The following is an 18,328-nucleotide window of genomic DNA, read 5'->3' as shown; positions in this document are numbered from 1 at the left end:
GGCTTCGTCTTAGGCATACAGGAAAAGTACAGTACAGCATATGTTCCAATTCGATTCGCTATTTCGGACAACTAAAAGACATACATTTTTTTTACGAAACCCCTACTGATGAAGGGCACACTGCTTAAGCTCAAAACAAATGATATAGCACAAATAAAAGCATTTGCTTGTGATTATTATCAAATTGGATGACATCCTTGTTCATCCATACTAACTTCAACTGAAAAATATTTATTTTGCGTTGTTTAGCTGGATAATATTCATGTGAAACCTATTTTCTTATGCTTTGCCTGAAACATATATTTATTAATGCAGCCTGGTGCTTGTACTAGATATTTAGAAGTATACATACGTATGGAGGCGAGTACCAAAAGAAAGAGGCGATGCATTCACCTGTAGAACTTTTTGAACATCCACCGCTGAATAAACTGGAATGGAGGTCACCCCCTATGCAAACTTCAGTAAATCAATCAGGCTAAATGTGCTTTTTCTTAGGTAAGAAAACATTGAATACAAATCGCTTGGTGAGAACAGACTTCTGGAGAAGGGCAGACGCTCGAAAACACAATATGCCACATGCAGGATCGCTGCTATAAACAGCATAAGGCAGCCTTATTGCGTGGGGCCCAGTGAGTAATTACATCGTGCAGGTATATCTTTATTATTTTTGTTTCCTTTTCCTGCCCGGTCAAAAATCGGAATGCTTCGGAGCAGAAGCAGACTACGTGTTCTCACCCTCCGGGCACGGGAAGTGGCAGAAGCGACACTTTGCATTTCTTTGGACGTAAACACCTGCCAACGCCAGCAGTCTCAATGATCCAACGTCCCGCAGGTCTCCCCATCCCCCCTTTCTCTTACCACGGTCCATGTATCCTTGAGGACATATAGGCCCTCCAGCCTTTGGCTGCTTTTGTGGTTCTTGAGTTCTTGTTCGAACAAGACGTGACACGTGGTTTCTTTCCGGCACATCGTCGATTTTATCGATCGACGTGCAGCAATCTCTTCCGCCTTTTCTATACCGGCAAATCCTCCACCCTCTGGCTGTCCCCGCCAGCAGGCCTTCTAAACTGCTCGTGCTGTGCGTCGGAAGCAAGCGCTCAATTCATCCTGCCAACGAACATACTTTTCTATGGCCAAGGTAATTGCCATAGCGTATTTTGGAGAGCAATGGCTACGTGCTTTGTTCCCGGTTTGTAGTAAAAACCACCGGGAAATATTTCCAAGTGTTCCAAAGGCAGTAATTTTTTACAAACAGTGTGCATTTTCAACTTTTCTCGGTTCATAGGCTTTGCTGTGATCATGAATATTGCATTACTCTGCTGGAGAGCAAAATTATACGTGATGGCGCCCTAGTTGTAACAGTCAGCTTGAAATACTTCGAGATACTCTCAAGGCAGCAGATTTTATAAACGGTGCGCATTTTCAAATTTTATGGATTAGTAGTGCGCTAAGCCGTGAACGATCACCAGTGAAGCGCCGCCTTGAATATACTGGTCACCTTTCTTCATTACTTAGATTGGCGACGTTGCTTCAATTCGTAAATCATTTAGGTCGCTTAGCGAGATACCGAAAAGAGGGCGTGGCGACCTTATTCGAAGGACTCTGGGACGGTTGCAACACGTTGTGGAAGAGCTTCCCCATCTGCGGAACTGTTCGGCCTTTGACATTTCAAACACAGCACAGCAAGCACATTCAACGCACTCATGGGCTACTTTGAAGGCACATGCATATTGCATGTGTTCTACGTGCCACAGTAGAGATTGTTACCCAAGCCGAATGTGCTTCCATACCACTTGTTATCCGACTGCGCTTGATGTCTCATGTGCGTGCCGTACTCATTTTCGTAGCGTCCGGTGAGACAAACCCGGTTTTTTTTAATGCTCTGTCTCTGCGTTGTGTGGGGTGTGCTCTGTGTATTTTCCTCATTTATGTGTCTGTTCACCACGGACCACGTCGCGGCCTGTTCCGAACTCACGTATACTCGTTTTATCCGCTCTACGGGATCGATGTATTCAGGATCCAATAAAACATCCGGTCAGGCATTCTTGGCAGACAAGTTAGCCAAGAAACAAAAAGTATATTGTGCCATAGTTTACCATCGGTACACATTCTTGATGTGTTGGGAAGTAAATAACGTGCGCGATGCGTCGAGCTCATTTATGGGCTATATTGTTGTACTTGGCATCCAAAAATTCGCTTGTCGAACGCTCCCCCTCTACAACGATACTGGTGCCAGCCGGAGAGTTCTACGAATTTATAGACTATTAGTAACTCGTATAGTATTATAGCAGTAACTTATAGTAGTAACTTATAGTATGAGTAACTCGTCTGGCAGGGACGGGAAATGTGTGCCAGGTAGTTTGACTCGACGCTACTGTGAAAGATGAGCGAGTGCTGGTTAAACTGTGCGTCGACGAATGTCGGTGATATTGTCAGTGATCAATTTGGAGTGGACCTAATTAGTGTCGGTGAGTGACGCCCGACGACGTCAGCACAAACTCGAGACGAGTGCTGACGAGTGTGAGCTGAGGGGAGTGTTAGCATTCCTGGAGTCCGGTTTAGTGTAAACGAAATCGGGTAATGAACGCGAGTGGTTGGACAGTGCGTGCGTGTGATAGGGAGCATGTGAGCGTGACTGAGCGCCGATCAGTGTGAGCACACTTGAGTGCTAAACACGGAATTGTGGCTCTGGACGGGATGCGTGAATGGAAAGACATACAGACACACACAAGACGCCAACTTATCCGTTGCTGCAAGGAACGGAGCAGAGAGCAGTTTTTGCGCACGCGTTACACCAAATTGGTGACGTGGCAGTGGCGGCTACCTGCATAGTTTCTTGTAACAATAAATTGGTTGGTACTCCTGCCCCAAGAAGTTCTGTTAACACACGAGTGCGAATGATCACGTTGTCCGAAATAATATCGGTCAGGGAGTATGAACGAATGCCCTCTTATTCTACCGACCAATGCGCGTAAAATGTGGGTCTGTGCACAGCGTGTGGTAGACCCTGCTCTCGTTTTGTGTGTCTGCAGGTTTCTGTGCGTCGAGAATTGAATTTGCATCTGGTTTGCTCATTTTAGCTAACTCCGCTCTGGATTTTCCTAACCAGGGACGTTCAATGTTTGCTTACACAATTTCTTTAATATTTCAAATACGCGGAAAAGTAAGTTACTACAACTTTGTTTACTTTCACTAAACAATAAAACTTTAAAGCCGTTAGGAAAATTTTGAAACGTCGCTACTTTTATCGCGCCATAGATCTCTTTTTGCATGCTCGGGCATGTGCTGACGTCGACTCCCTCAGTTACTGTTAGGAAAACCCAAGAAACTTCCAGCGCGCCCACAGTCGTACTGAAGAACCGAGGTCACTGCACTGATTTCCGCTTAACGAGACTCATACACACCCCATTCACGTGTGTTCTACGTGTTTGCGCTTTTCTTTCTGTCTCCCATACCCTTTTCCCAGTGCAGGGTAGCCAACTAGATACCTGTTTCCTAATTAACCTCCATGCCTTTCGCCTCTCATTTATCTCTCTCTCTTTCTATCCTTAATGATCAATGCTATATGTGATATGGAACTACACATAAGGGCACGTGTGCTCCATGGGTTCGTTTAGCATGGTCTGTAGGGCACGGTACTTGTGATCACGTGTGCACTACTGAAGTACCACGGTATGGGTGCAGACGTGTTCTAGTGTTAATGCCAATGATGCTGCGGTGATGACATCAACTACGATGACGGGCGACCAGGGCAACAACGATGTAGAAAACTCTTCTGCATGAGCAGGATCATGCGCCTGTGTACCAGTTCGATAAGTCAAGGGCAATGTATTATAGGGTGTGCCACTACTCAATGATAAGTTGTAAGGGACGACGTGACGGTAGCCTAAGCGGTTGGGCCCTTGCCCTTATATTTATCACGGGACGTGAAGGCGAAGCGGAGCGGTGGCTTCTTCAAGGGCTAACCCTTGAGCCGAGCTTCAGGGTCGGTTCAAGCCTTCGGACCGACCGAAACTGTCGGGTAAATAAACCCCAGGTAAACGCGTATTTGTGCTTCTCAACCTTCTAAATATGTTTGACTCGGCGAAAACCCCATCATCATATATATACCATGTACACATATGCGCGCTGTCCCGACCACCTGCATCTCATTTCGGGCACTTGAACAGTACGCATAAATGGCATAACGCATAACGCTGAACGCGTGCACCGTAAATAGCGTTCTTATTTATTTATTTCAAAGTACCTCACAGGCCCCAAGGGGAGCATTGAGTAACGGGGGGGGGGGGGCGCATCGTTGAACAAATGGCAACAGAAAACCGGTACATGAGAGCTAAAAATGCGAGAGGTAAAAATGTTTGCAGTGATAATGCGCTTGCAAAACCGTTTCACAAATGAAAACGCCAAAGCAATACAGAGTTGTCAGGAAAAGAAAATGAAAAGTACAGTTCACGGTAACATAAAAAGCGGCGAATCACTCGCGCAAAAATAACGCACTTAGCGCGAGCACATAGAACAAACAAAACTGAAACAACAAATTAAAAAATTGGCTGAGGCTTATCTTGGTTAAGCCTAGTCAGATGCGAAGCATATTGGTGGCTAAACTTGGTAAGTAACTTGTCGCCGAGCCGCATACTGAGCACGTTGCTTGGCCAGACGTTCTTCCCGCTCTTCATCAGTCTCTGTAGCACGCCGCAACCTTCGCTTCTCATTCCAACGAGCAGCTCTGTCTCCAGGAGGCATCTCACCTCGTGAGTGTCTAGCAGAGGCAAGCGCAGCTGCTTATATACCGCCGCGACGCCGCGAGCGACGGCGCGAGTTGGAGCCCCGTTTCTCCTCTGTCGTGATGTCACGGTGTCACGTGGTCAGCCTTGAAGGCGACGCCGCGAGTGACGGCGCGAGTTGGAGCCCCGTTTCTCCTCTGTCGTGACGCCACGGTGTCACGTGGTATGGCATGAGTACTCAAGGTCATTGAAGGCGACACCGCCGCGCCTGAGGAGCTGGTTAGAGCTCTAGTAATATGCTTCGCATAAAAAAAAAGCGTGGAAAGAAGAAAAATCAACGATCTGGAACGCGAACCGGTATGCAGGATTTGCCGAAGCAGCGACAATACAAAGCAAATAACACTGGAACGTCACTTATTTGCGGCACACAAGGCGGAGGGGCACTTCGTGCAACGGCCTCCCGTAATTTATGCAGCGGTTCTTCCTTCTGCGTGCGCGTCAGGCTCTTCACCTTCGCTGGAGCACCGCGGCTTCACGTGGCTCCCTTATCCCAGTAAATCCCTCGTAGTTCATCGGCAGAACCCATTCACTTTTTCGCTTTTCTTTCTTCCTTTATTCGTCTTTCTTTTGCATGAATGTTGGGCGAAGAGCGCTTTACCGCGAGCACTGCAAAAAGCATAGAGAGCGCAACAAAACTTGCCTGCGGTGACTCTTCTCGCCTCAAATAGTACTGAATGCGTGCTTCTGCAAACGAGGCCCAGGTAAATTAAGAGGTTAACTATGGCACTACAAAGGACGCTGACGCGCTGTTGAGCTTCTTGAGAACGAGCGAATTTAATGAGAGACTTCGAGAGGTTGTTGGTGTTGTTGTTGTTCTCTCTAAACATGGCTCAGTGCCGTGCATGTACCGTTCTTTTTTTCTATTTGTGTACAAGACCTGCGTTGCTGCTTGTATTGCGTGTGGCAACTAACGTTAGCCAAGGGGTTTAAATAAAATAAGAAGATGAAAAATAACACTGTATAATATACGATTACCAAACATACTATGCACCATTGGTAAAGGTTTGACGACCAAGCACCCTAGATATTATAATCGTACCTGGAACGTTCTATTTTAACTCTTCTTCTTGTATTATTTTGGCAGCTTTGGCAACGCCCTACATTTGGAACGTTGCCAACAACAATTACCTATTTCGAACAGCTTGTAGGTGGAAATAAAAGAAATGCGGGGGGGGGGAGGGAGGGAATTTCTCACAGGTAAATATTATGTGCATTACTTAACGTAACCTTGCGTGATCGCCGTCTTCTCTTCGGCTTTAATGTGTTTATCTGAATATACTTTACCTGTTAGTCTACTTTACGTGATAGTTTTCGTCAGCTTTCTTCAGCACATTCATATGAATTGGAGGAGGGAAAGGAGGAGGAGGAAGATTTGAAGCATAACTGCGAGTCGGCCTAGTTGGAACATATTCATATTGATACTTTTTGTGCGCAAACAAACAGGTCCCTGTTTGTTTGCGCACAAAAAGTATCAATATGAGGAAGATTTGGTTGATCGTAGGATACAGTCTTGCAAGACATGGTGGAAGTTGTTTCACAGAGCCTCCTACCAGAAAATTTCGTCGCCGTTCAAAACCGCCGCATGAGGCGGGTGAACAAACCGACACGTACGGAGAGGCGGAACAGAAAGGACACAAGCCCAGCCTGTGATCGTCGCCGGCACACGGCACCAAGTCGGGCAGCCAATTCCCCAACACAACGCCCTGAAATGAATCTGTCATTCCTTACCAATAATTGGCTAAACACCCCCCCCCCCTTTCCCCATATTCATGAATGCGCCTTCACTTGAAGCACAAGCTTGACTGGATTTTAATGACGCCAGGCGTGAATGTGCCAAAAACATCCCTTGCCTTTCATTCGGCGTGTACACGTTAGGCGTCGCCTAGATTAACTGAAGCATGGGCTTCAAGCTAAGCCACATTTCTGTTTACGGTGGTACGTTTACGTCCCTTGGAAACGTCAGCACCAGCCGGAGACACTTTTGGCTTGAATGTCTTATAACGGTGGAACACGATGTCATTCACACTACTGTGTTGAGGGCCTAGAGGCTGGAGTGCTCGAAACAACATTTCGACGTTGAACAGCATTTCTTGAATAGAGTGTCCCAGAGCTGCTGTGGAGCGTGTGAATTGGCTTTCAGATTGGTTGACTTATTTGTGAAACTTGACTCTAAGTTTGCTTTACGTGAACCTGTTGTGAGCTGCCTCTATATGCGTTTACGTGACTTCGAGTCTGAGTGTGTTTCTGAAAAGTACCAAATTTTTCACGAATGCGGCTGCTGCACATTTGAAACTAGATTTGAACGCGACAGAAAGGTTACAGACGATATTATTTTAGACCTAAAACAGTGTAGGGACAATTTCCGGATCTTCTAAGGAATGTTTCGAGGGTCTTTTCAGCTGCAAACCCATAAAACACGTAAATTTTCTAAAATAACTCTTGCGGTACCTAGGGGTGCCGCCTAGAGATAGAAACAAGGAATGTTTTTGGCACAAAGGCTATAGGCCGGTGGGAAACAAAAATCGAGCTGCAAGTGCTTAACCAATGCCCGACTTCCAATTTTGTGATCTTCCACTTCAACTTTTATTCCACGCGGCATTGGCCACGTCCCACCTGCTTCGTCACACTGGCATGCATTGTCTCGAGTGTTGCCTTCTCGTTTATTTGAACCCGGGTGAGTTGCCGTCTCTCTTTCTGACGAATATTTCTTTTTTTAGCGGTGAAATGAAGTTCACGTGCGGCGCTCACGGTTTCTATCAGTGCGCTGCCCCTGTAGTTCAGTGCGTGCACGCACAATTGGCAGCGCATAAAATGAGAAACCGAGCACTGGTTCCATTCAAGTCGTTTCCCAGCAGACGCTGTCGTCAGTGCACTGTTGCACAGTTACGTTGCATTTACGTCGCAGAAAATCCGGGGTCGGCGGCGGAGTTGTTCGTGAGCGAAAATTTCTGTATTTTTATTTGGGTAAATGCATCTGCCACGCCTTGCTATATCACATTCGGTATAAGCGGGTAATATTGCCACACCATTCCATCACTAAAGTCGCTCATACCTTGTCTTACATTCTTGACAAAGTTTCAGGGAATTTTGAGGATGACGGCCCACAAACAGATGTCATGAAAGGAAAAACCTAGTGCGCATGTCTTTTATGTTATATGTTCTCGGACTAAAATAATGATAGTGCGAAAAAAAAATGGCTGTGGCTTAGGTAAGGTTAAGCCCAGGATGCGAAGCATACTAGCCTTTATTTTAGTTGTTGAACCACTGTTTAGCCTGGTGAACTGCTGTTGCTTGGCTATATTTGGTTCGGCTAGACGAAGAAACAACTCATGCATTACTGCTTCGCCTTCAAGAGTGGAACGCGACAGCGTTCCCGTCGACCCGCCAAGGGGTGTAAGACAATGGGCTACAGGGCAGCGACTACGCGCCCCGCATTGGACGCGGTGAGCGTCGAGCAAAGCAGCGTTCGGCGCGCAACGAAATGTGCGCCTGAGCAAGAGACGCACGCCTTAGAAACAGCTCGTTTCTAAGGCAACACCGCATTCACTAGAGGCGCTTTTGTACCGCTTTGAAGCATCGTACTCGTGGCTCAGTGGTAGCGTCTCCGTCCCACACTCCGGAGACCCTGGTTCGATTCCCACCCAGCCCGTCTTGCAAGAGTTGAGCCAAAGCCACTTCTCCTCTGTCGTGACGTCACGGTGTCACGTGGTTTCATGGCGACACCGCCGCGCCTGAGGAGCTGGGTTGAGCTCTCGTAATATGCTTCGCATAATAGCAGAAATCCGAAACTGACGCAATTATTTCTGGCGCTCTCGTGCATTACCTCCGGATTCGGTGCACGCAAGAGGCCGCGTTTCTGCCAGAACGCTCGCCTTTGTGCATAGCGTTCACCGCCAGCACTTCCCGGTAAACAATACGGTTGCACAAGTGGCAGTTGCCGGGAAGTGTGAGAAGCAGCCAGTAATCTTGGAATGCTATCGCGTTGCACTTTTAAAGGCGAAGCTTGAGCGTCTTCGAAATTTACCTTCTAGCTCTTCCCAGTATTCCGTGCAGCCTCGAAAAAGTTTCCACCAGAGCTCAAGTTTTGAAAAGAAGCTATTTACGCCACTTCGTGCTTTTTTTATGCACGCGCCCACAACTGAACGTGTGCAGACATCTGCAGCAGACGATCCGCGTTCTCAGGCGTAAGTATGCCATAGATTTGAAGAAACGCGAACAGTTCTCGCGCATGTGTTTTTATATTTGTAGGTACGCTATTTCGTATGTATGTATACTTACGACATTAAAAACAATATTCACTGGACGGGCATACCTCGAAGTGTTCGCTGCGATGTTCCGTTGGAAGCCAATTAGATCACTCCACCCAGTGACATCCCTCAGCCGTTCTCAGTAGACCTTGCAGATGCGGGGAAAACATAAGGAGCAGAACCATGGTGATTTTTAGCGATGCAAATGTTTCAAAACTAGCAAATAATAAATTACACGCTTTGTGCAGTGTGTCAAAATTTGGCCTTTGATCCGAACAACCTTTTCTATCGACTCAGTTCCTTTCTTCAAATCCATCAGAATTGTTTCAGGGTCGTTTTAAGCCAATGGAGGGCTTAGAAATAGCCTCTAGACGGGCGACCTTAAGCGTTTATTGAACCAATATCTGCATGGTGCCTATACGTAAAGAATAACGAAGTTAAAGATATATAATCTAATGAATGTACCCGGAAAAGTTGAAATTACTAAGGTTACCACTGACTTCATTTCATGTAACTCACGCCCAACGCAAGTTCATTTCAGTTTCTCTGATTCCACAAAGGATGCGCAAAGGAATACTCTAGGACATTACTTCAGGACCTTTTTTTGAGCCGTCATCCTCATACACGTCCTCGAGCGCATGCGCACGAACAGAAGTCACGAAAGGCTTTAGCACATGCACGGGCTAAAGTCAGGTCATGCATCCTTTGATCATGGTCCTAGTGAAAATGCAGCTTTGTCAAAGAAATTCAGGCGGTGCCTATTTGAGTTGAGCCACCGAATACTATTCAAATTACAATGTTGCTACTTGGCAGTGGAGCTGCTAGCTGTTCGAGTTAGCTCAGCTTCTTCGAACCGGTAGGCGTATGATTGGTATTTCGTTGAGCTTGTCGAAAAGGAAACGCGAAAGAAGGCTTTGGACGTAGACGTGCTGCGCACAGTATGGCACCATGGCCAGGCTAATGAACCTTGTTAGTTCACGCCAGCAGTTGGGTAACAGAAATGTGCTCAGTCAATGAGAGCCAGTTAAAATTGCCTCATATGCATTTCCACACCCCACAATGATCTAGCCATAGTCCATCAACAAGTGCAGAGTTAGCAGTCTAAAATTTAACGTATAATAGGAAGTGTCAGAGAAATAGGGTATACTTATGCTAGGTGATGTTGTTCCGGCAAAGCCGGCGCAGTCGCGCAAATCAACCATTATCGGTGCTGGAATGGAGTGCTTGTATAGAGAAAAATGCGGAATTGCTTTGTTAGCAGTCTCATAAAAGCAGATGCGAGTTTCTTCCCTTAGGACAAAGCTATGCGTTTAAGTTTTCCCAACTTTCTCTGAAGCTCAGCTTACGTTGCTGAGTTAAGCTGTGCTCATTCGTGAATCACGAAGTACTCATTGAAAGATTCGGCCAATTTAAACCTTGCTCCCCGAGGACGTACAAAAAAAGTGAAGAATGAAAAGTATGCTTTATAAGCATTAAATGCATTTAGCTCCCGTTGTAGGCGACCTTCAACTGACTTTGAGCCAAAAAGCCAGAGCCATTATCTGGGCAAATTGCGAGAGCAAATCGAGATCCTCTGAGAAACAGTCAATAACGTAAGAAAATGTGGTCGCTGACCCCTAACCATTTGTACAGGACCTCATTACACGCCCTAGTTACTGCCCAAACAAGTTACAAAAAATATTGCTTCCCATTTGTTTCTAATATTTGTTAACAATGTCCCTCAAGCAGTAACTTCTAGTATTCTAAAGTTTTTATCATTTCCAACAGCGAGTTGAAAAGGCAGATACAGGCAACCATGCACATAACAGTAATCTTTTGGCGCTGAGACAGGGTTTCCTGTACTCTTTTAAACAACAGCGGTCCGTGAATTCCGCGGCGAGGGTTTTGCGTCACCTCAAGGGATGGCGCCACGCTGCGTGATGCCTCGTTTAGGTGCCTTTTTTCTTCTAGCTGGGCAGTGCGCTATGTCTCCCTAGCGTCTTTCGCTGCCCGTCATGCTGCCTTCAGCCGGTTTTCTTCTAGCTGGGCAGCGTCCATATGGGCCAGTGCACAGTATGGCGTGGTGCGGTGTTGTGCACTGCACTGCACCCATTTTAAGGTTATGGTTAGTATCATTTCCTACCAATCTGCTTTGCTGGTTGGCATTGCATGCTTATATCTACTCTTGATCACGGTAGAGACAGCAATTTTTGTACTAACAATTTCCGCCATCGACGAACTTATATGGAATAAAGCTTTACACATATACCTTTACACCCTGCCCTAATATTGGGCGATGACCCACTAGTGCCATTCAATAACTTTTTCGAGTTTTTAGATGAAACCGGTTACATCGACTTTAAGGAAACGGAGCTATTGCTGCGTTAACATTGGATCTTATACTGTCGTGTGACTGGCGCAGCATGGTCTTAGTCGCTTTTGCGCCATTAAACTCGAATTAACAAACTGAAGCTTGACACGCCCGGCTCGAAGGATGCACGTGAGTGCTTCAAGTCTTGAGGGCGCTCTGGTGTAAAGAACTACTGCCCTATTCTGCGTTCATTTGCATGTTATTTACACTCGGAATCGCTGTTCTTGACGAGCTTCCCCAGCTTTGATGCATCAGTCAGGCTGCCTAGGACATTTAGATATTTCTAATTACTGTGACACATATTCTCAGCCCGATATCGTTGTTTCATTTAAATTTAGTTTGTGATCTCCTTTAGAGAAGTAAAAGTAGTGTCTTATGCGTTTAAGTTGTGCCTCCGGTGGAGCAGTGGAAAGACCTATTTTTGCACCTCTAACCTATCGTGGCTTAACCATTGCCTTTACTAAAACAACAATTTAGCTTCTTACTGATGGATCATTCAGTATACTGAAGTTTAAACCCTCATTAATAAACAATATTACTCCAACATTAAGTTTCACGCCGCTATCAGCGCAAGCAAGATGTCGTCGCCGCCATCCAGTAAACAACAGAAGATGCTGAGCTGCCATAGAGGCGTCGCTTAATAAAATAAAATTAAAGACGGCGTAACAGGCATGGAATTAAGACTACTCACCAGCCACGAAAAGCTCCACGCGGGACTCCGTCACCACTACTGCGGCGGAGGTGACGTTGTCGCGGTAGGTGACGTTGCAGTCGTAGTTTCCGCTGTCGAAGCGCTCCAAGCGGTTCAGCCGCAAAGCCGGCGGGTCGCTGAGAAGCGAGAAGAACGCCCTGCCCGACCAAGATGGCCGCTTCCAGTGCGTTCCGTCCAACAGACCACCAGTTCCTCCCAATGCCATGGCGGATGGTTCTGGCGCTTCGATCGCGTAAACCCTCTTCGCCTGCAGGTGGCCGTTGGTGTAGTGCGGTGAGCGGCCGTCGTCTTTGTAGGCGTGGGTTGAGACGTGGAACCAGACGGCTGAGATTGGCTCACGGGTTGCCGTGTTGATGGGGCACGGAAGTGACGTCGGCTCGCCTTCCAAGACGTTCAGGCGAAGTGGCGTGTTTGGGCCCCTTTTGTCGTCTGCGAAATGAAAGAAAAAAAAACACATTGTGTAAAGCGGGAATTGTTAACACTTATACGCAAGCAGAGCTCCACATCCCCAAAAAGTAGAACTTGTTCATATTTGTTTCTAGCCATGTAGAGTACGCTTGTGAAGAGGATTAATGGAATGGTGTTTGGGCAGGAAAATTATTGGTGTAGGTATACTCAATTAACAAATAGTTTGGTTTTTCTATTAACCACATAAAGGTAGATTTGGCGTGTCATGGACATTGCTGTAATTTTCGCGTGCTTGAATCAGCATTTTGAAGAATAAAATTCAACGTAGAATAAATCTGTCGGGCATTACAGGGTTAATTAAGAGGAGTTTTGGCATATATTTGCTATGCCCAAATTTGAACGTGCGTGTGTGTGTATGTATATGTGTGTGTGACTGATTTTCCGTCGCTTCCTCCAAAGCAACCGGATGTTGTATGCCCTAGCAACTTTGTGGCTGAATATGGTATTCTCTGCCACACCAGTCACTCCGTCTTATGGACATAAAGGGCTGTTTCCTCTTAATGTAGTGTTACGGTTCAACAGGGAATGACGCTATAGTGAAAAGAATATTAGTGTTGAGATCAATCATAACACACACAAAAAAAGGAAATGAGGAAGCGCACTGACAAGTTGGAACTACGGCTTCACCTAATGAATCAGAGTGTAAGGGAACTTAACGTCGAAACTGTGCCGGCAGTCGAAGTCTTTAATTGAGATTCAAAGATAATAACTTGTAAAATAAAGCTCTGTTATGCCTTCTCGCGTGCATTTCCATGAAAGGCTGAAAGTGCCGGGCTGAGGAACCGCAATGACATAAAGGCAAAGGGCGCTTCGCTTCAAGATGCGGCACGCATAAATTGGGTGCGAAGCGTAGACCGCTGTTTCAGAAACCATCAATTTCGGGCGTCCGGCGCACAACTCCTGCGAAATTCGCTGAGCAGGAATGTAGCATCACGGTAAGATGTCATTTACTCATAACGCACGCCTGCATAAGCCTCCAGTGCACCCACGTAGTCGATAATGCTGAGTAAATTGTAAGGGAGACGGCAAGGGGCTGACCTAATCAGGCGAGCCCAGTGAAACGGAACGCCGCCTCTGCGGCACCTACATTTCTTGTTACGTTACCTTCGTTGCTGGCGTCTGTATTACTTTTCGGGGATGCTATCGCGAGAACTCGTATGACATCATCAAGACGCGTAACGACTCTCCCGATGCTCTATTTCCGGCGCATGGTATTTCGTGTTTCTTTTTCTTATGCCTCACTCGCAATATTTACCATGCTAGCGTTATTTCCTGCTCCTTTTTTTCTTTCCTTATAACCCTGTGCCATAGGCTTGTGTATATCATCCGACAGCCGCAGTGATCGTAGTCAATATAATGACAAGGAGTAAACGTGATCTTTGTCTTTCACTGTTCACCCCATGGCGTTCCTCACTATTTCGTTCATTACGTGGGCTTAGGCCGACAGAAGCGATAGTAGCATACAAAGGACACTAGGCCTGCCGTAGTTATTGGTCTCTTCTTTAGTCGAACGTACAGTTGGTGCATGAAGCCGATATTCGCGGACAAAAGGCAGCGGCTGTCGCAATCGTCGCTGTTTTTCTTATTGATTTATTAATACCACAAACGGGCCCCTTGTGCGGCTTCATACATCAGGGGTGGAATGCTATGTTTGTCTGAGGTCTTCGAAGAGTGGTATGTAGTGGCTAGGATAGGAATGGTGCGCAAAATCGGTAGGCTGGTTATTCCACTGGATGATAAAAGAGCTGAGGTGCCCACCTCTGGAATTGTTGTTCCTGAGAGAAAGGCGATGAGCAGGTATGATAACCGAGCGAGCTGGAGACTAGTCGTAAAAATAGAGGTAGAAGCACAAACGTGCTGCGTTTTCTGAGTGACTGAAGACCGGGGTGATTCCGTCTATGTTATATAGTACACAGGCGGCAGAATAGTATAAATAATATGCGAAAACGAAGTTGATAGGGTGGTTTTGGAAAGATTCAAGAGTTTTTTGATAGGTTAGTCTTGTGCGGGTGTTGGTGCTGCCACGTTGTGTAGTTGAGGTGTACGTCTTTGGAGGGGCTCTTCCTGGTTCGTGCAGCTGACAAGCGCCAGAAGTTCAAATTTCAAGATTTCGGTTGTTACCCGAACCAACGCTTACTGCACAAATGTTCCAGCTTCGTAGAAGCACCTCGTGGCAATGGTGAGCAGTGCATATAACAACATCCAACAGCAAACCAATCTTGCACACTGATTCTGTAAATACTCAGTTGGTCGTAATCACTGGGACTTGTATAGGCCATGCAGAGTTGTGCATGGCGTTGAAGCTGGTTGTTGCTGCCATAAATGAAGGGCTGAGCAGCTGCGTGGTTATTTATTTTTACGCTTAATAGGCTTTTGTTCAACATCTACCTTTAACGATGAACATTTAACTCCGAATTCCTAGGAGTAGGTATTCATAGGGTGTGGCCTTTTGACTGAAAGGTTGGATGCTCTCCTATATGTTGCCGACGCTTTCATCTCTGCATTGGTAATACGCCACCACGACTGTTGACACCTTGCAATACCAGCACATTTGCTTAGATGCGTAATCATTTCTGTGCTTACGTTCCGTCGCCCTTCGTCAGGTAAGACAAAAATTTTGGCCTGTCCCTGAGATAGCGCAATACGGGGCCGAACCTCGGCGGAGGTGAAGCAGGCTTCGAGCAATCAACGAAGAGAAGCGAAAAGTGCATACGTTCTTTGGAATCACTCATACAATATAGATGGAGCCCAAAGCAGCAAGCGGCTTCACCTTCCTACTGCATGTGGCTTCCACGCGAACGAAGCGGCGAGAACAGAGCGCTCGCAAATCTCATCACACGTCGCACTCTGCCCCTTTCGCTGATCGATTTCGGGATATGGGTCCGCGCCTCTCTCTTCGACGCAAACAGGTGGTGAGAACACAGCGCGCGAAGCTATCAGCAGTCGGCACTCTCTGTCTGCATCGCTGATCGCGTTCGAGATACGGTCCGCGTGGCGCATAATGGTCCGACGCGGATGGATATGGCGCTGAAGAGCGTTATCAGGTTATCATAATCGGAACGTCATCACCGCACGTGGCGCCGCCACCTGCAGCTTAGTTTGCTTCCGTCATCAATTCCCCTTGCGCCGCCGTCCGCAGCAGTTCGTGTTGCCGCAACGGTGTCGTTTATACTGGTTTATACCGCCAGCAAGTTTCACAACATTGACGATGACACCGGGCTGCTGTAGTGATCCGTAAGTGGTACAATGCTTACGCATACTTAGACAACTCCAAGACGAATTTGTCCGTAAATGTTTCTTTGTTGCGTTTAGAAAATATAAATTAGGCAATTTGTTAAACCTGTTGTTTGACGAAACTAGCCGTACACAACACTTCCGCCTCTACGGCCCTGCCGAGTCTTCTGATGTTAGAGGCACGTCGCTCGACTGCGCACAACTATATACAGCAGCCAAATGTGAGAAAGTGTCAGCCGCAGGTCCCATTAATCAGTTATAAAAAGCAAACAGTTATCGGAATCTCTACCTGCTTTTGGTAAGTAGAAATGGTTTCTGCGTACGATGCAGGCATAGGGGAGGATATTACTTCAGAGGCCCTCATAAAAAAGTACCGATTTCTGCAATATTAATCTAGTCTCCTGCTAAGGTCGACAACTGAATAACGAATATGAAACAGGATACCTGGTACCATAACTTACGTAATTTTAAGCGCAATTTCAGTTGCAGCGAATTTATTAGCAGAAATTAAGCTTCAGTTAATAAGCGACAACTATAACAATCTACACCAATTTGTGCGCTTACGGATGCTTTCGGTGCATAACTCAGGCCCTTACACCCTTTATGGATATGAGGGTGTGAGTTACAGACCAACTCGCGTCCTTAAAGACCCTCAGAGGTGTAAAGCGGTTTACCATGAAGGAAAAATAACACTGCTAGCAATTAACTTCTATGAGCAACGATTACCATATCTATGTTATTTTTCTTTGATCGTTGAACGTCTGTTATCTTCTTGGCACTAGTGACCAGTAACTTCAGCAGCTGGTTACAAGTTTTACTCCCGCTTTGACGCACGTGCGATTTAGGTGAGCATTAGCGCTATTGTGTAACTAGCGATGCAGATAAATAGGTGTATCCGATATGATCAGCCTGCGTCCACGCCTCCAGCTCCGCGGTGCCATCTGGGGTCGACGCTAGCGCCATCGGCGACTGTGTAACTCGAGATGTGAGATTGTTGCAGAACCGTTGAATACGTGTTGTACCTACTCTGCTACAGTACCACCTTCGTCGCTAATCTGTCCTGACTGCACTGAGCGAACCGTAATAAGGAGAATTTTTCGGCAACGAAGATTCTAGGACAGTGGTGGGGCGGGTCGTCGTTCAGCGTGGAAAACGATAGCGAGTGCTACTACGGCTTGCGAAGTCGACGGGTCTCTTTAACAGTTTAACGACTTTGTGGCGCACCTTAACGTGTGTGCGAGGCTAGGGTTATTTTATCTCTCCCGCAACAGTACGACGGCCAGCAGAAAGTTAACCAAGGCTACACGCTTGCTTCTCAGAGAAAAAGCACAAACGAAAACTTCATATTCTCACACAACGATTTATTGTTACAGTTGCAATTTTAGGTGTTGTTTTCAACCACGCCAAAGTTTCCGTGATATCAACGGACATTCTTACAGCGCTAACTTACGCACTGTGATCAAGGGAAAGCGTCGTTTTCATAGCGGAAACTACTTGTGCCGTAAACCCCTTTTGAAACAATCATGAGCCGTCATGCAAGCGAATTTTGACACCCCTACTCATTTCTACCGTAATTATATGTAGGTGTATCATCTGCCCTCACCAAACTTTATTTAGTGCCCCGTATACAGAATCTATACAGGTGTTTCACTATAAAATGTACGAATGGCGCGTCGTCGTGGCAGAGACTTGCAGCATTACGGGGTTCGTCAACCGATGAGAACCGACGCGAAGGGGCGTTGGCAGTGACAGACAAAAGAAATGCACTAAACAACACCTGTACTCCGAGAGAGAGTGCAAACTACGACATATCAAATGCCAAGTCAAAGGCGAGGTTACAATTCAAAGGCTCCACCGAAAGACTGGCGCACGAAAAGATGGCAAGAAAGAAGTTCTGGAACTCATTTTCCAGAACCTCTAATGTGGTTTGTGACAGGCGCTATTGTTGAGAGCTTCGGAGTGCTTTCGACGATCTGGGTACACGTAACGTGCTCCCGAAGCAAGGTGCACAATCGCTGTTCATTCAGTATTCGGCTGAACCCACGACCTCGTCCTCAGTAGTACAACGCCACTGCCTATGAGTCGCGGCTACAGAGGGACAGGAACGTTGTTTACTCTCTCTCAAACAATCGCTTGATCGTTTCCTGTTTCCCAAGAATAGCTCACAAAACAAAAGTGCCATGTCTATTCTAAGAGGCAGAGTGGGGGCTTTGTTTAACATTCGCAAATACAATTTCACAAATGTGCACAGTCGTCTACTAATTGCGCTTTCTCTCGAAGGACAAAGCGATGGCAGCAATAGCGAGTACGGGAGGCCAGTGCTGCTGCGCAGCGTAAACAGCCTCCCGGAGGCTACCAGGCGTCTTAGGTTTATCCGACGTAACGGTGAGTGCGTATGTGGCGAAACTGCGGGGTTAGAGCTCCGGCGGCGAGGCGCGCGTGCTCCCATACACGCGTTCAAAGGTGAGCAGGCGAGCCTACAGCGAACGCGCTTACAGAGTTTCATTTCTGGGCTGAAGAAGCGAGCATGCGG

General features: G+C 46.6%; 2 protein-coding genes across 3 annotated transcripts in view; one reads left to right on the top strand and one right to left on the bottom strand.

Annotated features, from left to right (window-relative positions):
• The window catches only part of LOC135905091 (A.superbus venom factor 1-like), a 312,000-nt gene that overhangs the window by 55,381 nt on the left and 238,291 nt on the right, over nucleotides 1-18,328 (top strand). The gene's annotated exons all lie outside the window — the stretch shown is intronic.
• The window catches only part of LOC135905092 (uncharacterized), a 101,801-nt gene that overhangs the window by 49,765 nt on the left and 33,708 nt on the right, over nucleotides 1-18,328 (bottom strand). Inside the window, exon 2 of the mRNA XM_065436076.1 lies at nucleotides 12,073-12,522. Coding sequence (XP_065292148.1) covers nucleotides 12,073-12,522 — 450 coding nt within the window. The remainder of the gene's footprint in view (nucleotides 1-12,072; nucleotides 12,523-18,328) is intronic.

This window comes from Dermacentor albipictus, chromosome 6, assembly GCF_038994185.2.
Source record: "Dermacentor albipictus isolate Rhodes 1998 colony chromosome 6, USDA_Dalb.pri_finalv2, whole genome shotgun sequence".
Taxonomy (NCBI): Eukaryota; Metazoa; Arthropoda; class Arachnida; order Ixodida; family Ixodidae; genus Dermacentor; species Dermacentor albipictus.
Note: the sequence above shows the minus strand (reverse complement) of the source record. Positions and strands in the feature narration are given on the sequence as shown.